Source organism: Lagenorhynchus albirostris, chromosome 11 (genome assembly GCF_949774975.1).
Source record: "Lagenorhynchus albirostris chromosome 11, mLagAlb1.1, whole genome shotgun sequence".
NCBI classification, from domain to species: domain Eukaryota; kingdom Metazoa; phylum Chordata; class Mammalia; order Artiodactyla; family Delphinidae; genus Lagenorhynchus; species Lagenorhynchus albirostris.
The window spans coordinates 87,149,770-87,171,829 of record NC_083105.1 but is presented as its reverse complement, the minus strand read 5'-3'; the positions used below and the strand labels follow the sequence as shown (position 1 = coordinate 87,171,829).

Below are 22,060 nucleotides of genomic sequence, written 5' to 3'. Positions count from 1 at the left end.
CCCAGGTCCTCACAGTGCCAAGCATCGTCCACAGAGCAGCCCATGTCTCTATAGCCCTGCACTATCCCCATATCACTGTCTGTTCCTGCTTCTGTTTCCAGATCGTACTGTCTCTGAACTTTGGATATTTTCTGATCTCTGCTGCAGATCCTCTTGTCCAGCCACTCTGTTCCTTCTTTTGAGTGAATCTGGGTCTTATGTCTCAGCTCTGGTTAGTTTTCCCAGCAAATCCATTCCATCTTCTTTATATTTCCCAGAAATTCCTCAGGGTTTCTTTCCCATTGATGAAAAGCTATCTTATTAATGGGACTGCACTAGATTAATTTTGATTTAAAGTTTTTGTGTTTTGTTATTTTAGTGATAAGGGGATGAGCTAAAGGCAAAGCTTATCATTTTGAGTTAAAAATCCTACTCACACTCATTCAGTTTTCTAATGATACTAATAATTTGATTTACAGTGTTATATTAGTTTCATGTGTACAGCATAGTGATTTGGTATTTTTATAGATTATACTCCATTAAAAGTTATTACAAGATAATGGCTATAATCCTTGTTGCTTATCTATTACTTAGTAGTTTGTATTTCTTTTCTTTTTGGCCAAGATGCATGGCATGCGGCGTCTTAGTTCCCTGACCATGGATTGAACCCAGGCCCTGGCAGAGAAAGCACCAAATTCTAACCACTGGACCACCAGGGAATTCCAGTGTAGTCTGTATTTCTTTTTTTTTTTTTTTTTTAGTCTGTATTTCTTAATCCTATACCCCTAACTTACCCTCCCCTCTTCCTCTCCACACTGGTAATCACTAGCTTATTTTCTATATCTGCGAGCCTGTTTCTGTTTTGCACACACATTCATTTGTATTGTTTTTTTAGATCCACATATAAGTGATATCATACAGTATTTGTCTTTCTTTATCTAATTTATTTCACTAAGCAGCATAATATTCTCTAGGTCCATCCACTTTGCTCATTCTTTTCATTCTTTTTATGGCTGAGTAATATTCCATTTTATACACACACACAAACACACACACGTACCACATCTTCTTACGTCATCGGCCCGGTCAAAGCTGGTCTCCACCACCTATGTGTCCGGTCCATGGGAGGGGAAAGAAGGTACAGAAACATAAGCTCAGAGTTTTTAAAATCAAGAATGGGAAGTGGTCCATTGACTTCTGTTCATGGGCCATTGGCCCCAAATCAGGCACATGGCCACAGCTAACAGAGACAGAGGAATGTGTTGGCTCTAGCTGAACAACTCTGTTGCTATGAAAGAAAGGATGAATGGATTTGGGGGAGGTAACTGTCAGGCTGCTTCACCATCTATTTTAGGCAAACACTGTGATAAGCCGTCTGGGGGAAAGACAGTCTGAGGAGAGATGCATATGATATCCAAAAGTTATATAGTGCCAGATATTATGAAATAACCAATAAACACAGTCCACACTGTGGAGATAAAGAAGTAATTTAGACGGAGGATTTGAGAAGGCTTTGTAAAAGTAGTAATTTTGTTAGGCACAGAGTTTCAAGCTCAGAGACTTGCAGACTTGTGTGGGAGAGTGAATATGAGTGAAGCAGTCAGTGAACTTGAAGCACTATGTTATACATTGTCGTATTTTACACATTGCACTATTCGAAGGGGTTAGGAAGCAAAGCTGTAAACCGTGCGTTGGAATCAAACCGCAAGGAGCCTCGACTAGTATGCTTAAAGAGTGTAGACTTTTTTCACCGGTCAATGGCGAGTAAGTGAAGACTCCTGAAAAATCTGTTAATGTATCTATTAATAAGTGAAAAGTATATTTTAACTTCAGTTTTACAGGTAACTGTTTTATCCTCCACTTTTTCACTGTTTATTCAATACAAGCTGAAGTAGTCCAATAGTATGTGGAAATCCAGCCTTAATATTTTTGTTTTCTCAAGTGATTAAAATAAACACTGTGAAGAATAAGAGTTTCATTTAAATTATGCCAGAGAGTGTTGGAGTTGGGGGGAGGGGTGTCATACAGTACTGGCAAGAAAATCTCCATGAGAACTGGAACAACGATTGAAAATGAGTACTAATGAAGATAGAAATACTCTAAAATGAAATTGGGCTCTGCTGTGGTATTTTGAGCTGAAGTTAAAGGCTGATTAAGATTTTCATGAACTTAAACTTGAATCTGTGCAGTAAATTATCAAGGGAGGTGTAATTAGGGTCACTTCCTTCCTAGATCTCTGGGGAATTCCCATCACCATTGATGAGAATTGTGCATAAAGATCATGGGAAGAGCATGGCCCTTGGGTTTCCTCTTAAACAGCCTGTAGGATTTGTTATGGTTATTTTAATGCACTGGTCCTTGGAGACACTAATTTCAGTTCTGCCTCTACTTTGGACATGGTGAAAATGACAAAAGTTGTGGGTGGGAACCCCAAGAGATGCAGATATCTTTTCATTCTTTCTTCTTTATCTATAATTATTTTATTATCTGTGAGGAAATTTCTTTTCCAAAAATGCCAAATCTGTAAACAACAGTAAAAAATAAATGATTCCAACCAATGGAGGGGAAAAAGTGCCACCCCATGTTTACTAAGCGGCTAATAAATTCTCTGGGAGTTAGACTTTCTTTGGGAACTGAGGTCATCTCTTTAAGTCTCTGCTGGTTCTGAGACACCTGAGTGTTAAAATACTTGACCAGAGAGTTAGAAATATCTGAGTCCAGGGGACCATGATTTTTACTCAGAGAAAGTCTTGAGCCAAGTGGCAAATGATGAGGAATTGTAGAATAAAACCGTGGGACTGGGATAATGTAAAGCAGGAAAAAAAATGACAGCTCTAAAGATGAGCAGTGTTCTATTTTCTCACCCAGTTCTCCACAAAACTGTCCCGTGGCACAGCTCTGGATCTTCCGTTGCCTTCCCACGCCTGCCCAGTAACCAAGGGTAGGTCTCGATTTTGATCATGCAATTCTGGCACCTAAGCCAGTGTTCCTCTCCTGATACTTTCCATCTCAAAGTATTTGGGTGCAGAATCGGCACCTAACCTGCTTATAAATTTCCGCTCCTCCATAAAGAGAAGAAACACACCTAGTTTTTTTTTTGCCAGATGGTGAATGTCAGACATGGTAGAAGATCCATATATATTACTGGATAAATAAACTAATGACAGATACATGAAACCAGAAATATCCTCTGTAGGTAAAATGTTTCCCTTTACACTTTGTAGTATTCTACACATTATACTATCTGACAACAGGCAGGTGGCATGTATCAAATAAGCAGGAAAAGCAACTGGGTATGGGCATAAGGTCTCTGCTGCAGAATTTTTAAGAGATCAGATTCATGCTGCAAAGATCTTTTTTCTCTGTTCTAGAGAACAAATATAATGCACTGAATGTCATCTACTAAGAATCCAATTAATTTCAAGCAGTCTTTCATTTCTAGCTTTTGTCCTTTGTGAATGAATCAAACTATTTTAAGCCCTTTATATACATTAGCTACCTTAGTTCTTACAGCAACTTATGAGGTAGGTACTATAATCATTTTGATTTTATGTATGAGGAAAATGAGGCACAAATATTAATTTTGTCAAGACCTCACAGATGCTAAGAGTTAAAACTGAAATTTAAAGCAAGAGAGTCTGACTGCGGAGTCTATTTTCTTAACCACTGTACTGCACTGTCTCATGAGATGGCACTGGAGCAGAAATTCTAAATAATCCCAGGAGGCCTTCTGGGGAAATGTTCCTGGTAGAAGCAAACCCATGATATGAAAGAATGTATGGCTCTGTTTCAGAGAACAGCAAGGCCAGAGCTGTAGAGTGGAAATGATTCAGGGGAAAAGGTAATAATAAGATGTAGTGGCTTGTGGGCCCTGGAAAAGGTTTCGATTTTCATTTTTAGAAAAATGAAAAGACATAGGAGGGTGTTAAGCAGAGGTGTGATGTAATATGATCTAAAAGAATATTGTAGCTGCTGTATGATGACTAGGACGGAAGCGAAGAATCTAAGTATTTAATATAAAATAATATTTAAATTCAATACATAAGTCAAAATTATATACACACACACATATAAAGAATCTTATTTTCTAAAACTAAACTAAATAGTTCCAAAACTGCTTAGCCAGTTAAATATATTTTGGTAAAAATAGGTTCTGAAATCATTGTAATGTTCTAAAACACTTGCAGATTTTTAGAAATTGATGTGACCTTTTGTTTGGTGTGGCTGTCACTAGCTAAATGATGTCCTTATCTGAGCCATGACTTGACATAGGGGTCCCATCAAACTCTTCCACCGACTTCCCCATGAGATCAATGGCCATCAGGTCCTTGGCACCCAGCCTTTGGTTGCAGCTGGAAGGTGGCTGGTGGAACTGCTCTAACTCCATTGCTAGATTTGCCCCTGGCTGCCAAGGATCTCTGTATCACCTGGACTCAGTAATCCTGCATCTCAGCCCCACTATGCCCAGACATTGCCTGCCCCACAGCCTGTGTCACCTTCACAGATGTTGAGCTGCCCCTGCACAGAACAGGGAAGCACTGTGCATGTTCTTTTTGCTGGTGTGGCAGTTGCCTTCTGCATCTTTCTGGTTTCCCTGGGATGGGAGAGGGGGACCCACATCTATGCCAGAACTGCTAGGAGGTCTGATATCCAACTCTGTAATCACTGGTGGGCTAAATCTGATTAAGGTAGATTTTTCTTTAGCAAACTGAAAACTGTACAGAAATGTTTCAATATACCAATGTCCATAGATGAAGTAAAATAAATAGAGACCCCAAAAATCTGTGTAAAAGGCTACACAAGAGCTCAATTTTCTGATGTTTAGCTATGTGAAATATGAGAATAAGCCTATAGCTTGCTAGCTTTGTACTTCTCTCCCTGTGCCCTCATCCCTTCCTTGAAGAGGCAAGAGCTAAGGATGATTAAATCAAGGGTTGATAGAACATCTCACTTTAGCAATTGAGATAATGCTAAATCTTTATATGCCAGGCCTGCATTCAGATATTATTGAGAAGGAGATGTAGTTTTAAGATGGGAGGTGGGAGACGCAAAGAAAAAAGGTTACAGGATTTCCATGGTACATCAAGCTCAAATAGAAAAACCAAGAGAACATTCTAAAACTTTGAATGAAATGAAATCGACATGAAATTTTAAAAACGTAGTTCCCTTGGAACAACAGATCTCAAAGAGAGGGACCCTCAGAGAGAGAGATCTCAGCGGTGAATGTCCTCACTGTGTGATCGCTGTTTCACATGCCTCTAAAAATGTGTTGTTTCTCCTTGAGCTTTCACTAGGGATAATTTTGTGAAAGAGAAATTGCAAAACTACAGTGAATACAAAGAAAGTATTTTAATAAAATATTCACTATAGTGGAGGCTCTCAACAAGAACTGAGAAGGCAAAAGAAGTAGCTGTCCCTTTTGGGAATCCAGTCCTAAATGACACGGGAATGTTCTTAGCTTTTCTCCAAAAGCTCCTTGCCTAGTTCTGCCAACAGGTGGCCATGAGGGGGACAAAGAAACCTCTGGAGGTCACTGTGAAGAACCAAGTGAATGAAGAGAATCCACTTAGAAGTAGATGAGAGCTAAGCAGCTTTGTTTGTTTTTAATAAAAAATATTTTTCCAACTCACAGGGAAATGGGTAAAACTTTTCAGCTTAAATGTTTCTTCTGTGAGTTGTTCTTAGTCAGTTGGTACCTCCTATGGCTTGTCTTTAAGCAGCTGGGAGCCCCAGCAGGACTGCAGACACCTGGCTGAGCATCGGGGAAAATGCAGAACTAAGCAGTTTTTCTGTGGGAAATCCAAAAATAGATTTGCAAGTTTCTATTCATGATTTCAAGGCTCTGAATGAGAAGTTAACAGGAACTTTGCTTCATCAATCATATTGTGGGGTGATTTATAGCTTTGAAACTTTGAGCCTTATACTACAATAGTTGATTTAATGGAATAGGAATTTTGATTTCTAGTTAGATTCAATTACGTTCATGTGGAAACATGCTAGAATTGAACTCAGTTGTTGTTGTTTTCCAATTTCACAGATGTCCCTGCTTAAAATTTTAGTGTAATTTTCTTAATACTAGTTATGCTTATACTATACAATTTGAGGAAAAAATAAAATTCAATATTTAAAAAATAAACAAAAAATAAACAACAGAACAAAACTAAGCAGTTTTTGTCTCAGGCTTCTTACCTGGTGCAGTTAAAAAAAAAAAAAAAGAGAGAGAGAGAGAGAGAAAGAGAGGAAGGAAAAACACAGTTTTGGGGCCCCCTGCCCATTCTATCACATTTCAAGAGTGAACAATAGAAACAGAGACAACTGTGGTGTCACCCGCTAAGTATTTCATAAAGCATCATCCCTTGGTCCACTTTCATATTCAAGGTCTATTACTATTAATGTAATTCTTGGGTTTCAAATTGAGAGAAATGAGAGCATTTCCCCTACATAACTTAAGCCTATCTCTGCGAATACTGCATGGATGAAGCAAGTGAGCCAAGAACCCTCCAGCTTGTGTGTTACTGTTTATTGACACAGAAAGTGCTGCTGTTGGAATATGCATATCATTTAGTGCATTAAGATAAAGAAGGACAAATTATTGTGTTCCAGCTCTGTTTCAGTCTGTGCCCTGTAGAAACTCTTCAACATCTTATCAAAGACTTTCTGGGGGTTGTGTTGTTGTCAGGATTCCGACGTGTTCTGATTTCCTTCTGGAGTCATAAATTGCACCTTGGGCACCATGAGGGATGAATTGTTCCGGCGGATGGAATTATTCCTCCTCATGGAATTGTTTCTTCTCATGGAATTGCGCTTCCTCAGAGAATTCTGGTGGGACAGTTCACTCTTCTGGAGGGTTTGGATAAGAATGGAAGGCTTTTCGTCCAGCTCTCGGGCGCTGCACCTCGGAGCCGCTACCTTCACGGTGTTGCCAAATTTGGAGTAATCCACGGAATACACGCCTTCCTCCTCGGTTACGATGGACACGAAGCGATGGCCCCATTGGATCTCCTCAGCGATGTAGGAGGTTCTCGCTTGGGTGGTAATGCCAGTAGTTTCGACCACTCCTTCCAGAATCACGATGACCTCCAGGTCTTGGTTGGCAAGGTCAGTGGCGGAGATATCATACAAGGGGCTGCGCTTGTCAATCACGTGGCAGATGATCAAAGGGGCCACCAGAAAAATGTTATTACTCTCAAGGGGGTTATCAACGGGAATGTCTAGTTGGTGAATAGGCACCACCTCCCCTTCGGGTGTCGTGGTTTTCTTGACCACCTGGATGCGCACTGATGCACTAATGATCATGCTTTTCCTTAGGTCGCCCACACGGAACATGAAACACAGTTTGCCATTTCGGACTGCGATCACCGCATGGCGGCTGAAAATCAAGGTTTCCGCCCTTCTGTGAGCCTGGGCTGTTTTCATGAATATGCAGCCCAACATGACTGCATTGATGATCAAACCCACAATGTTCTGGAGAATCAGGACTGTGATGGCCAGAGGGCATTCCTCTGTCATCATTCTCCCGCCAAACCCAATTGTCACTTGAACTTCAATGGAGAAGAGGAAAGCAGAGGTGAAAGACCTGTAAGAAATGAGACCAGAAAACAATGCCATTGGATCAGATTTTGAATCACGAAATAACAGGCTAAGTTGAATTTTGCGTTTTCTTCCTCTAAAGGCTATTTTTTTTAAAAAAATTTATTAAAGTATAGTTGCTTTACAATGTTGTGTTAGTTGTTTCAGGTGTGCAGCAAAGTGAAATATATATATATGTGTATACACACACACACACACACACATTCATATTCTTTTTCAGGTTCTTTCCATTACAGGTTATTATAAGATATTGAGTATAGTTCCCTGTGCTATACAGTAGGTCCTTGTTGGTTATCCATTTTATATATAGTAATGCGTATATGTTAACCCCAAACTCCTTATTTATCCCTCCCTCACCCTTTCCCCTTTGGTAACCATAAGTTTGTTTTCTATGTCTGTGACTCTATTTCTGTTTTGTAAATAAGTTCATTTCTATCATTTTTTAAGATTCCGCATATAAGCAATATCACATGATATTTGTCTTTCTCTGTCTGATTTACTTCATTTAGTATGATAATCTCTAGGTCCATCCATGTTGCTGCAAATGCCATTATTTCATTCTTTTTATGGCCGAGTAATATTCCATTGTGTGTATATATCTATCTATATATAGATATAGATATATACACACCACATCTTCTTTATCCATTCATTCATCGATGTCCAAAGGCTATTTTTAAAAATTTATTTATTTATTTATTATCTTTGGCTGCATTGGGTCTTCATTGCTGCGCGCGGGCTTTCTCTAGTTGCGGTGAGCGGGGGCTACTCTTTGTTGCAGTGCGTGGGCTTCTCATCGCAGTGGCTTCTCTTGTTGCAGAGCACGGGCTCTAGAGCGCAGGCTCGGTAGTTGTGGTGCATGGGCTCAGTTGCTCCGTGGCATGTGGCATCTTCCCGGACCAGGGTTCAAACCATGTCCCCTGCATTGGCAGGCAGATTCTTAACCACTGCGCCACCAGGGAAGTCCCATGTCCAAAGGCTGTTAAAGGCTTTTAGAAAGACCATCCACCTTAATGTATCAAATGTCCAGTTCTAAACACAAGCACTTGTTCATTCTCTCCCTCTCTCTCTCTCTCCGCATGCATCTACCTCCAGGCTTCTGGGATACACTTCTATTAATGTTTTCAAATCATGTAATGATGGGCCTGTTTATGTGAAAACATTAAAATAATACCTAGACATATTTAGATTTATAGGCTTATTTTACTTTGTGAAATTTTCTTCCAGGTTGATGTCTATTATTTATTGCCTGTCTGTGTTTAAGTGACTTGAGTCATATGGGAAGTACTGAGTAATAAGTGAACTTTTTATTATTTACAACCTTTAAAAGTCGTACTCCCTAACAAACACTGCTTGTGTACCTTATATAGAGAAAGCACAGTGCTAAAGAGTGGTACAAAGCACATCATTCAAAGATACTAGTATTTTTAATTAAAAAAAAACACGTTGTGCCATTTGGAATGAAACATGTTTTCTTACTGATTGTCTCATTTTATTCTCTAAGTGAGCTAGAGAATACTGAAGTTATTAAAGGAAGGATTTGAGGTAGAGATAGATAAGTGACTGTGTCAAGATTACATAATTAATAAGAACATGAATTCTCTTAATTCTGGGCTAGTCTCCGAAAGAATCACAGGGAAGGGGCCAACAAGTGTCAGGGTTTTCTTGGGAAGTTTTTCAAACTGCACTCTCTTCATTAGCTCAGTGTAAACCCTGATTTGGTAGTTTAGGGTGGACCTGGATAAAACTTTGGAAAAGCTTGCAGATAATTCTGTTTTATCTCCCCTGGTTGAGAAGCACCACATTTGGTTATTCTTATCACTAATTTATTCATTTAACTACATATCCTACACTGCTGTGGCTTCTTAATAGAAACAGTCTTAGTCTTGTGTTTGCCCTACACCCCAATTTGAAACTTTTCTAATTTTATAGACGAGAGACCATCTGTCAAAGTATTAGCTGTGTATTAATGCCACACACAATGAGAGACCAAATATTAAATATTTGAATACTAAGTTAAGTACTGCACTTTGGTGGGACACCGTGACACACGCAGGTGATCTTTTTCTATTCAGGTTCATAATCAGGGATTTTTATTTTTTTAATTGAAAGATAGTTGATTCTTCTAATTAACTTTTAAATGAAGTGTGAAAATTGCCTTTCTTACCCCTTTTGTTGCTAAAACGATTCATGAAAAGCAATGATTGCTTTTTGCACTAGCTACACATGAGCTAATACTGAATGATCCAAAAACATGGCAAAGAATAAGAAAAGACCCCAGTGAAGGGGCACGGATGCAACATTGATTTCTAATTATACATGCTTCAGGGAGCAGCGTATGATGAATATGCTCAGATGTTTCATTTTAACGGCTTAAGATATCATTCATGTGCCATATTGTGTATGTTGTTTATTTTATGAAAGAACTTACTTCCAAACATTATATTGTGCAAGACCCAGCCTTTTACGAGCACCTGTCAGGCTAAACAACCTCAAGAGATGGAAGTGTTTAACTGCTCATTTGTTCTTCTACAGAGGGAATGAGGCTGAATTAGAAGAGGAAATATATTGGTTTATTTTCTGACTCATGTTAGAAAGTCATCCACGTGAAAGGGAAAGTGAGCCAGCCTGGAAGGAGAATGTTAAATGTTATTTGGATACACTGGAGAATATTCATTACAATCAGTTGTTTTAGGTTCTGAGGACAAGGTGAGACACTGAACGTATGAAAGGAAAGGAAAGGAAATGCAAAGAATTAGACATACTATTAGTCATCTTTTAAATCCCTTTTGGGAGAGAATAGAGATTTTTCTGTTTCTATTTTTTTTTTTTTTTTTTTTTGGTGAAAAAGTATTATGTATGGTTGGTTAAGATTAAATTGTATGTTGCATCGAAGTATAAATAGTACCACAATGTTAAAATAAAACCAGTAAGATTTTAACCTTACAAGATGTCCAATAATATTTTTTTAGGTAAGAAGTGCAATTTAAAATGCTAAGATTAAATCAACTATATTTTAATAAAATTTTTTTAAAAAGAAATATGCTTTAGAGAATCACCTAATGAAAAATAAATAAATAAAATGCTAAAACTCTCATACTGATAAAATCAAGTGTGTCTCCTTGTATCTGTGATGCCATTTCTCATAGTGAATTGAATGTTCAAACCATCAGGAATACATCAGGGGAATAAACATGCCTCAGAACACCTCTTCTTGAACAATAAAATCTAGCAGTAAAACAGCTTTTAATAACCAGTGCACTCCGTCAAGTTCTTTTACAAAATCATTGAAAATATCTCACTTTTGATGACATATCTTTAATAAATTGCTTAATGACTTTTTTCCTACAGGAAAAGCCAATATATTTGTCTTGTGAATAAAATCTGTCCTTTATTTTTCCGAGGTTTATCATTTCTGTTTCTTTTATCTCTTTTTATGTGTATCTACTTCATGTTTATTAAAAATGTACCTTGATAAGAAAATGATTCACCAACATCAGTGCCAATAAATTTCTTAAAGAGAAATATTATAGATAATGATATCTGACCTACATATACCCGTTAAACACAGTATTTTGTTCCTTTATATTTGGTGTACTGATGATCACCTACATTCTTCATCTATATTTTCTTTGAGACAAAAGTCTGTGGCAAGTTTAAGACAAGAAAACAATATCTAACTCGATGGTAAAGGCAGTGGATCGATTCAATTTGTTTTTCTCCTCAAAATCTGAGCTGAAATCTGTGGCATGTGATCTCTACGACAAATACCGCAACCCCCCTTGATAAGCTGGCATTGCAACTATTCAGGCAATGGAAGGATGGACAAGTTTACAGTCTGAGTTTCTGCTTCTTGCAGCGGTATGCTAATTTCATAAGATTTCAGGGTCATCAAAGGTCTTATTCTTTACAGTTTCCTGGAAGAATCGTGCTTGCTCAGTTGCTTTGCTTTATGTGAATTTGGAATATATTGAGAAAAGGTCCTGGAAAAGTTGCTAGCATAACTACTAATGTTTCACTGCAGAGTGCATATTTTTGCAATTGATATTACCTTTTTCCATCTTCCAACAACATAAGAGACAAATCACTCCAAGTAAATGTTCTTAGGCCATGTGAAACTATGAGAGGAGAATCACTGAAATCAAATTCACTTTACTTATCTTTGAAATATTTACAATATAAGAGAAAAAAAGCAAAATTAGGGCAATCTAGGAACTGTCTTCCTATCCTACTAAAACTTTTAGAGAAAACCACAACACGAAGTCACTTCTACATAATCTCTTCCATTAAAAATTTGGACCAATCTCCATTAAAAAATAATTTTTTTCTAGTTCTGAATCTCAGCATAACTTCTAATTTTGGAATTCAATGCAAGCAATCAGCTATTTAAGATAATCTTGATAAAGAAGGGCTTATGTTTATTTCATTTCTGGTGGATTAAAAAAAATTTTTTTAATCTAGAACACCTCTCCACCAGTGTGTTCCCATTTTTCTCATTATTTCTGAAAATGTCACAGGTAAGAGAAGTTGTGGAAAAACATTACTAGCATTTGCACAATATTTTTTGTTGATCAGAGATATTGCCTTGTGGATGCTGGAACTATGGACAGCAGCTTTTTCAGACTGAAAACTCAGTATGTGGTTTTTCTGAGGAAGGCGCTCTGTGGAATCCTTTGAACCACAACCATTTTAAAATAACTGGTATAATATTTTCAAGGCCAGCTCAAAGGATTGAAGTGCTACATTTTCAAAGACTCGTCATCCATAAAGCTGCATCTGAGAAGATTTTTAATACATTGGATTGGTTTTGTTGTTGTTGTTGTTTTTACTTTTTTGCTTCTGAAGGTACTGAAACAAACTCTTTAGTTCACTTGCAACAAAATAACAGAGTGAAGAGAGAAAGGACAGTTTCATCTCTTTTTCTGTACTGTTTTCCACCCCTGCCTCATCCCGCTGCATTCTTACCTGACGTTAGTCACACACACGGTGGACTCCAAGCCACTTTTCTCCATCCCACTTTTCTCCATGTAAGCATAGATGTCCCCGTGGGCAAAGGCCACCAGCCACCACATGATGGCGAAGAGCAGCCAGCTGCAGAGGAACGACATGGTAAAGATGACCAGGGTGTGGCGCCATTTCAGGTCCACCAAGGTAGTGAAGATGTCCTGGAGGAACCGTCCTTGCTCCCGGATGTTCTTGTGCGCCAGGTTGCAGGCCCCGCTCTTGGCGATGAAGCGGGCCTTGGGCAGGCGGTCCCTGATGCGCGGTTTGCGCAGGTTCTCCGCGGCTATGCGCGCCAGCACATACTCCTCGGGGATGATGCTCTTTCTGGCCAACATCGTCCCGTCACCATAGCCAGCCTATGCACCTGTCTCCGACCTGCCTCTCCTTCCCTCGAGACCCGTCCTGCAGGAGGGAAACGAAGATTAAAAACTTTTCCCCCTATTTTCCTCACCTCTTCAGTCCTTGCATGTAGGGGTGTGTCTATACATTCCAGGTGACGTGCAAAGCTAAAGGTATGATCTTATTAATCTAAACACGAGCCTAGTTAGTGCTTGAGTTCTTGGATCCCGGAAAAATTACTTGGTCTGAACCAGAACTGTTTTAATATTCCTTATCGTTTTGAACACATAAGAGCACAGTCTTAGTTAAACAAAACCAAGAGCCTTCCTGTAAACAGCAGGCTCAGTGATAATTCTGAAATTACCCGCGTCTGTAGATTAGTGCAAGGATACCAGCACGCGACGTCTATGAGGAAAATTAAGGAGCTATTTACTAAACTATTCACATGATGTAGCAATATTAAACGTAAAGAGGGGAAATTCTTTTTCTGTTATTTTTAGAAATAGGCAAAGGCCGTGAGCTCCTGCGTAGTATAAATGTTTCTTGTAATTCGACAAAATAATAATAAGCAATGTGCTATGTAACCTGAAAATTACGTAGAGGTATTTTAAATTTGAAAGAAGTGTGACTTGCATTTTTTTTTCTTTTAAAAATCCCACTGGAACTCATAATGTAATAGCTTGAAAACTTCTTGACGACGAAGGGATCAAACATACAAGCTGCAGGAAAAACCCCGGACAATAGCCTGCGGGCTGCGGATAGAGTCAATTAAAAGAGTGTGCCCCGAAATTCCATCCGACGCTGTCAACCTCGCCCGTGTTCTGCATTTTCAATCGTTTGCGGGGACGCGTTCAGCCTCCCCCTCCCCTCCGCTTAGAGGAGCGTTGAAACTTACAGACTCTGGCGAGCAGGCGCAGCGGCCGCACCTCCCCGCACACGCCGGCCGACCGCGAGCGGGTCCCTCGCTGTCCCATCTCCGGGCGCGGGAGCGGGGACCGCGACTGCCGGAGGGACAGATCCCGGGGCCGCGCGTCCTAGGGAGAAGAGTTAAAATAATAAAAGGTGCAGTTGAATCTGAACGCGGGGAGGGCTGGAGGGAGGGGGATGGGTGTCGCTCTTCCCCTCCCCCTGCTCGGCTCTATCCCTTGGCCGCTGCCGACGACGGAGGAGAGGCTTGGGGAGAGGAGCTGGGGCGTGATGCTCCACAAATCAGCCTCCCACTTCGGGCTTTGACGCGCGCCAGACCTCTGAGGCCGAAATTGCTGAGATGAGGGAGGGAGGGGGTGGGGGAGAGGCGAGACCCGGGGAGGTAGGGAGCCCGCCGGAGGGAGGGGCGACGGGGGGTGGAGGGCGGGGCCTGTGGAACCAGCCTTTTTCCCAGTAGCTGCGACCCCCCGCAGCCAGCGTGACACGCATGTCTTTAAAAGGCTCCCAGCTCCGGGGAGAGAACTTTCTGAGTTCGAGTTCACTGACGTAAAGAGATTTTTTTTTTTTTTAACCTGGGTAGATAACTGTGCTACTTCAGGTTACATAAAACCAGATATAGAGATCAGAAAATAGTCTTCTGACGCATCCAGGCTGCGTGCACACATACTGATTTACATTAAATTTCCGTCTAGTAGGGATGATCAGTGGAAGCAGTGTTCTGAAACCCACTTCGTGTTGACATATTTCTTCGCCAGCCAAAGCTGGTTCTCAGGGAATTAAATACACACACAAACACACAACTACGACAAAAAAAAAAAGTGGAAGAAGAAAACCGCTCGAAGTCTCTTCCAATACAAAAATTTTACCCCGAACAGGGACTGCAGTCAACACTTCAGAACTCAAACCGTCATTCTTCAGGAACTGGTGGCTTTCTGAAATGTGGCAACTTCTCGGTCTTGCCTAGATGGCCTCAATGATAAAAAAGAGCCATTATGCACAAGAAAGTTATACAGTAAATATCTTTCTGTAGCTTTTTGAAAAGGAGCCAGCAAAGACAAATGTGCTTTCTCCCACAGGTCAGGCCTCCTGATTTGGCACTTGTGTTAATGGAAACTTTAATTCTTGGAAATATCATGTATTTTCCAAGACTCAGGACAGAAAGTGTATGGAGCATAAACAATGTGTTCATTTAATTACCAAGAGACCTAAAATTAGTCTTTGATGAAGGCAAATGAAGAATCATTTTTCCCCCTTGCAGATAGAGCTGCTTAACCCCTTCAATTTGAGCCTGGGGATCCTCGTCTGTTAGTGGTAGCTCTCTCCTCTACTGTTGTGAATTTTTACAGTGATTTATGTGGCAGTTTTACTACAAGTGTGTGGGGATCACATTGTACAGTTAATCCCCTCATCATTCCATTTTAGAATTGTTTGGTGTACGATTTATTCCCTATTATTTTAGCTGGGGGAATATTCATAAAACACCTATTTGGGGAAGGGATATGGAGATATATATATATATATATATATATAATCACAGTTGCTGTTCTTAAGAGGTAGACAGTTGCAGTAAAAGACATGGATTTGATAATAAACTCTAATAGAAGCAAGGATGTGATTAGAATGAGAATGGAAATAGAACTAAACAAGACATATTAAGCCTAGAAGACTAAGGAAAGAATCTACATGGATTATTTGGCATCTGATCTAGTCTTTGAAAGACCAGATGTATTTGGGTTTAGAGAAAAGCAGAGAAAAGACCTTCTTCCTACTGAGATGGAAGATCATGAGGGAGGATCGACAAGAGTGGGCCATGTTTTAATAACAAACTAATTTAATCAGCACTGATGAAACAAAGTCAGCAAAAGAGCAGGATTGGATGCTTGAGTCCAGTGCTCTCTGAGCAGCGTTTGTCACCACCTCTCTGAACACATAATGGGTTATTCATGTACTTGTCCCATCCCCTTCCTCCTTCCCCACAACCCATGAAACTGAGGGCTCTAGAGGGCAGAGCTGTGACTGTATCTTAAGCCTCTAGCACAGCTTCAATTACAGAGGGGCTCGAAGAATACTTTTGAGTCAATGAATGGGAAGGGTAAGGTTGACAACCATGTTGGTGCCTCGGAAAAAAAAAACAAAAAAAAAAACGTAGACAGCCTTAAATGCTCTAAAAAGGGAGTCTGGACTGTCTTTAGGAGGTAGTGGTAAGCCATGGAAGGATTTTGATTAGAGAACACCGCAAGTGCCTGCTTTAAGAGGATTGACCAGGAAAAAGAGGCCAAGATGGCTTTGAAGGTGCATTGCTAAGTCGAGTCCCTTCAGGCTCCAAACTTCTGTGATTGGCAGAAGGGGACCCTGGAAACTATTGTGTTAATCAGAGAAGGAATGAGGTCTGGGGCTAATAAGCAATGTCAGTGGACAGTATACAAATGTATGCAAAAGGAATGCTACAAAGTCAGTTTTGGGAGAGGGTAAAGTCATCGGCGACTGTGACATTTACTGTGATGACAGAGAAATAGTAGGAAAATTGAATAAGAAGAGGTGAAGTGTTGAGGAGAATTATGAGAAGATTGGCAACAAATAAATCTATGTAGGAATCCTATGAAAATTCTGGTCTTCTGCTATAACACATATTTGGGATTCAGTTTTTTTCTAGTGACATATATTCTTCCACATATGCAGTTTCAAGTCAAGTTTTGAATTGTTTTGAAGTGACGAACTCTATACCCTACTTTTTAATAGTTAATGCTTTAAACTGATTAATTCAGAGTAAGGGCACTAAGGATGCACATAACGAAAGTTAATTTTAAGAAGTTAATAGGTAAATTTTTGGCAATAATATGCCTAGAAAACAAATAGCCATTTGGAAAAAAGATGGAGAGTGTGTACTGTAGAAATATTACAGACTTTTCTCTTTCTTTTCTCTTTCCATTCCCTTCCTGACATTTTTAAAAACCAACTCTTTATGTCTTTTTCCTTTAGCTAGTTTTTCTGCACTGAATGGAAGCTGCATGAGGGCACACAGCTTGTTGTTAATACTACAGACCCAGTGTCTGGAATTGTTCCTAGCTCCTAGAAGTGGGTACTCAACGAATACTTGTCAAATGAAGGAAAGAAGGAAGAGTGCTGTCAACATGGTGTTTCTCTCTTTCTTGCACTTACTCTACCTCTTGTCTTTCCTTCCTTTATGTGTTTGCAGCCATTTCTCACAGCCCACGCAGGTAATCTGAAGCTTGGAGATCTCCTTGAAGTCTAGGGCCATATCTGTCTGCAAAGATTTCATTACTCATCACCTCTCCCTTCTCTCTCGATCTTTTCTTCCTCCTCCCTTCCAACTATCCACTCCTTCCTTCCTCAGCAACTCTCCTGACCACTCCAGGTCCCCAGTACTAAACTTGTTTAAATATTAAACTTGTCTAAACTTGGCATTTGCTAGTTATGTTTCTCTTGACAACTTTTGAACCTAATGGAGACATATCTGTATCCCCAGACCTCTTTCTGGACACACAGTAGCCGCTCAATATATATTATTAATTGATCTCTAGTTCTTCCCCCTTTGATCGTCCTCTTTTCATATTATGGGCCAAATAATGAACATTTAAATTTACCTCTGAGAAATTTGTGAAGGAAATCAATTTTTCAAGAACACGTCTACTGCTTCAGGCTTATTTTATTGGTCTACTTATTTAATCACTATTTTTTGCTGTCATCCACTTAAGGTTTTCTTAACTGTTCTATAATCTCCTAATTGCTCTTTCAAGAGTGAAGACTAATTTGTGCATTACTCCTAGAGAAGACCTATAATGAGTTTAGAACAGAGCTAACCTTAAATTTTATGATTTTCTTGACTCTTCAGGAATCCTGTAAGAATCTGTCTGCTCATGTTACATCCCAGAGAAATTTATGCAGTAATTGGGAAGCAATTCAAGGATATCTATTCACTTATAAGTAAATATCTGTTAGATTCCTTTTAGACCCTACGCGCATTTCATTTGCAGATAAAGACGTTTCTGCATTTCTCACTTTCCTAAGAAAAGAAGTTTGTCAGGTGCCTTCCAACAAGGGGAGAAAGACTGACGATTTTCCTGTTTGTCTGCTGCTTTGATTACCAAATACAAATCAGTGACATCCTTGAAAGTACTCTTGAGACCAAAGGGTGAAGTCCTAGCGTTTGATGACCTTGCCTTTGACGTGACTTGTGAATTTAGAGCTCTTGATTTTCCTGAGCTGTATTAGACTTAAGAATTTGGAGAGTCTTCAAAATGACAATGGAAACGGTTCATGTTAGCAGCCCAAATAACAGTTGGTCTATTTGCTTGGTATGCTGCTTTATTAGTGTCCTCACATAAACCACCTTGGAACATATTGCTTTGGAATCAGCTTAATAAAACTGTTACATAAACTAGTAATCAAAACAGCATGTTATAAACTCACTTTTTTGGAGTTATCATGAAATGGGAATGACAATATAACTCTTCGTACTTATCTGTTCCAGTGAGTTCAGAGAACATTTCTTTTTGAGATACGTATCTATTTATGTGCAAAAGAGCCTCCGTCTCCTTTAAATTAGGTACCCCCTTTCTTTAAGGATATCCATTAGAACCTTCAATGAAAAAGATCTCCATCCAGTTTGCATGCTTAAGGCCTCAAACTTCTGCCAGCTCACAGGTGTGGATCTGCGAGTCAGGAAGGGGGCATTCATAACGGTCACTACCTTTTAATATACAGCCAGGTGAACAAAACCAAGTCCCTGCTCCAATGCATTCTTAGGGAGGAAGATGTTAGTGAACAAGTAGACAAATAATATATTCTATAATTATCAATGTTTTTGAAACTTATAAAGAGAGTAAAGCAGGATAAGGATTGAGAGTAACTGGGGCCAGCGATTGGCAATTTTACATAGGGTTCAGAAAAGGCCTCTTTAAGAAGGTAAAATTTGAAAAAAGAATCAGCCAGGGGCTCAGGCAGCCTGGGAGCAAAGGCTCTGAGGTGGGAAGAAGCTTGCTTGGTGTGTTTGAAGAATAGTAACAAGATCCATGTATCCGATGGAAATGAGGAAAAGCAGGAGATGAGATGGGAAAACTGGGAAGTGCATTCACTGATCTATCCATTTCTCCATTCACCCAATGAATAAAGATTCAGAGTCTGCATATTCTAGGTGATGAAAAATATTGAACTAATTTGGGAACAGCTATGTGAGAATTAGGTTATTTTCCTTATCTTACACAACAGTCGATTTGAGTATAGCACGATGACGTGTAAAACCAAATACCTAGCAGGTGGCCAGCTACAACAGACTCAAAACATCTGACCCCTAATCCCAAACTCTTTTCACTGAATAATATCTCAAAGGGATGATTGTTAATCCATGATCCAGCTATGTGGGAAACACCTGGTTACATTATTTTAGGCTCCTCCAGGCTTTTATGGAGGAAGGATAGAATAAGATATAATATCTTTGGCCCCCAAATTAAAATATCTTTCATGAGAAGGTATAAACACTTCTAATAAAGCACATTTAAGAGTTCCCCTGGAGATTCTGCTGTTCACTTAGGTTTAAGAAACTCATAGAATTATTATGAGAACAAGAGGACACAATCCATATAAAGTGATGAGGATACTGACTGGTCTAAGTACTTAAAAATGTCAGTTCTTATTTTTTTATTTATTTTTTTAAGGTACACGGGCCTCTCACTGTTGTGGCCTCTCCCGTTGCGGAGCACAGGCTCCGGACGCGCAGGCTCAGCGACCATGGCTCACGGGCATAGCCGCTCCGCGGCATGTGGGATCTTCCCGGACTGGGCACGAACCCGTGTGCCCTGCATCGGCAGGCGGATTCTCAACCACTCCACCACCAGGGAAGCCCGTCAGTTCTTATTAATAAATTGGGCTTGTTTTGGTTTAGTGATGGTCAAAAAGACCTCAGAGTTGTATGGCAGTGGGACGGGGGGAAGGATAGACCCCCAGATTCCTTTAACTATTACTTAACTATCTTTCTTAATCTAAGACTAAGAAAAGAAAATACATGATAATATCATTTTATAGACTTAAGTATTATTTTTGAGACCTCACCAACCTTCAGAATCCTAACTGTCCAGTACTTGTACTGGCATCTCCTCAACTCCTGAATTTAATCAAGACAGAGGACTGAAAGGGAGCCAGCCAAGATACTGGTAATAAAATAGAGACCCAGGAAATCAACATGTCTGGTTTACTGTAATAGTGTCTCCAAGAGAAAAGTGGTTCCTTCAATCAAGTAGAGAGTACCCGTGGTAATTATTTTCTGCTGTTATTGTACAAAATGCTAGTACTAAATAAAGCTGGTAGGGTCTCTTCCAAGAGGAGATGAATAATAGTGGCTGTCACTATTTGTTTTTCCAGACCTTGAAATTATGCCTTGATATTCTGTGCAGAAGAAAGGCAAGTTTGCAGGATCCTGGGATCTATCTTGCTATAGGCTTTTCTGAAGCTCTTGGGGAAACAGCTATTCCCAACAATGTCTTGATCCATTGCTAAGCTTTCGTATCACTATGTTTTGAAAAATCAATGACTCATGCAGTGCTTGGTAGGAGAAACCTGACATTTTCCAGAACTTTCTCGGTAAGATGACTCCTTATTGCCACCTTTCAAAAATGCCTGCTGCAGAGGGATTATAGAGGTTGAAAATTTTAAAGTGATATTTAGACTATTGGCCCCAATGATCATCTGCCAGGATTTTTTTTTCTGCTGTTAAATGACCTGAATTTTCCTTTAGGTAAAAATTACCTGTGCCAGAAAAGTTTTTACAAGACCATTTTTCTAAACAGGTTCAAATTAGAATTAAATATTTGATATTTGTTGTTAATCTAAAATGTCAAATTACCTCATTTATTGTCAGAATAAATGGGGTAATAAAATGATCTCCTCTCTATAAATCTACAGAAATTTATTATGCAATTGAGTCTTTTTTTTGAAATTGAGGAATTGTGGAAGATGCATGAAATATACCTTTTGTTTAAGTTCACATAGTTTTAGAGTCAGAAGGATGTGAGATCAGTTACCAGTTCTGCCATTTCCTTGGTTGGTGGCTTTGAGCAACACACTAAATCGTTCTGAGCCTCAATTGCCTTTTCTGTACAAAGGAGACGCTAGCATCTACCTCTTCGAGTTGTATAGATTAAATGAGGTAAGTGTGTAAAGGATTTAGCATAGGCCAATGAAACATATTAAATTAAATATTAAATTAATATTAATTTATTAATATATTAATTATATTAATAAATTAAACATATTAATGTATTATAATTAAACATATTAAATTAAATATTAAAACATAATATTTTCTAAAATAATTATAACTTTAATGTAACTTCTTTAATTAGTATTTAATTAATTTATAATTTGTGTATATTTTTCTTAGCCTGCATTTGTTGGTATTTTCAGATCAATAGTAAATAATAATGGTGATATCAGACATGTTTTCTTTTTAGTGATTTTGAGAAAATGCTTCCAGAATATATAGTTTACATGGCTATCATTTTGAGGTAGTGTGCTTTTTCTACTTTTCAAATTCAATAATGGATGATGAATTACATAAAAGACCTTTTTAGCATATACCAAAGTGACTTTTTTTTCCTTCCTTGGCCAGTTAATAGGGTGAATTATGTTACTAGGTTAAAAAAAGAGTCAAATTGTTTTTACATTCCTGTGATAAACTCCACTTGGTCGTGATAAATTATTATTTTAATATAATGCTGGATTGTCTTTCCTACTATTTATTTAGGATTTTTGCATAGATATGTATGTGAGTTGGTCTGTATTATTCTTTCTGTCTTATTTCTGCCTGATTTTGGGTAAATGTTATGAGTCTTCGTAAAAAAATTGATGCATATTCCTTCTCTATGGACTGGAATAGTTTAAACAGAATAGGGATTAGCCACTTTTTGAAATCATCTGAGTCCAAATTTTTGTAGGAATAGTTCCTGGCTCTTTGAATCCTCTTCATTCTCTTTTTTTCCCCCTGGGATCCCTCTTTCAGACCTTCTAAATCTATCCTCCATAACTTTTTTTTTAGAATAAATTTATTTATTTATTTTTGGCTGCATTAGGTCTTCATTGCTGCACACAGGCTTTCTCTAGTTGCAGTGAGCGGGGGCTACTTGTCGTTGCGGTGCGTGGGCTTCTCATTGTGGTGGCTTTTCTTGTTGCAGAGTACGGGCTCTAGGCGCATGGACTTCAGTACTTG

General features: G+C 39.0%; 1 protein-coding gene across 2 annotated transcripts; it reads right to left on the bottom strand.

Annotated features, from left to right (window-relative positions):
* Positions 1 to 6,484: 6,484 nt before the first annotated feature.
* Positions 6,485 to 14,138, bottom strand: KCNJ8 (potassium inwardly rectifying channel subfamily J member 8). 2 transcript variants are annotated; one of them, XM_060165327.1, is made up of 3 exons: positions 13,808 to 14,138; positions 12,535 to 12,975; positions 6,485 to 7,555 (listed from the first exon to the last, which is right to left on the bottom strand). In XM_060165327.1, the coding sequence occupies exons 2-3, from the start codon at positions 12,906 to 12,908 to the stop codon at positions 6,655 to 6,657; spliced, it is 1,275 nt and encodes a 424-aa protein (XP_060021310.1). In that variant the 5' UTR covers positions 12,909 to 12,975; positions 13,808 to 14,138; the 3' UTR covers positions 6,485 to 6,654. The 2 variants fall into 2 exon arrangements, with proteins under 2 accessions (XP_060021310.1, XP_060021311.1); XM_060165328.1 differs by lacking the exon at positions 13,808 to 14,138 and adding an exon at positions 13,546 to 13,631.
* Between the last annotated feature and the right edge of the window lie 7,922 nt (positions 14,139 to 22,060).

What these genes read in the sequence shown, in the direction of transcription:
- KCNJ8 (XM_060165327.1), bottom strand. Translation starts at nt 12,908, where the DNA reads ATGTTGGCCAGAAAGAGCATCATCCCCGAGGAGTATGTGCTGGCGCGC. An exon ending in GTGTGTGTGACTAACGTCAG is followed by an intron (nt 7,556 to 12,534) that starts GTAAGAATGCAG and finishes CATTTCTTACAG; the next exon opens with GTCTTTCACCTCTGCTTTCC.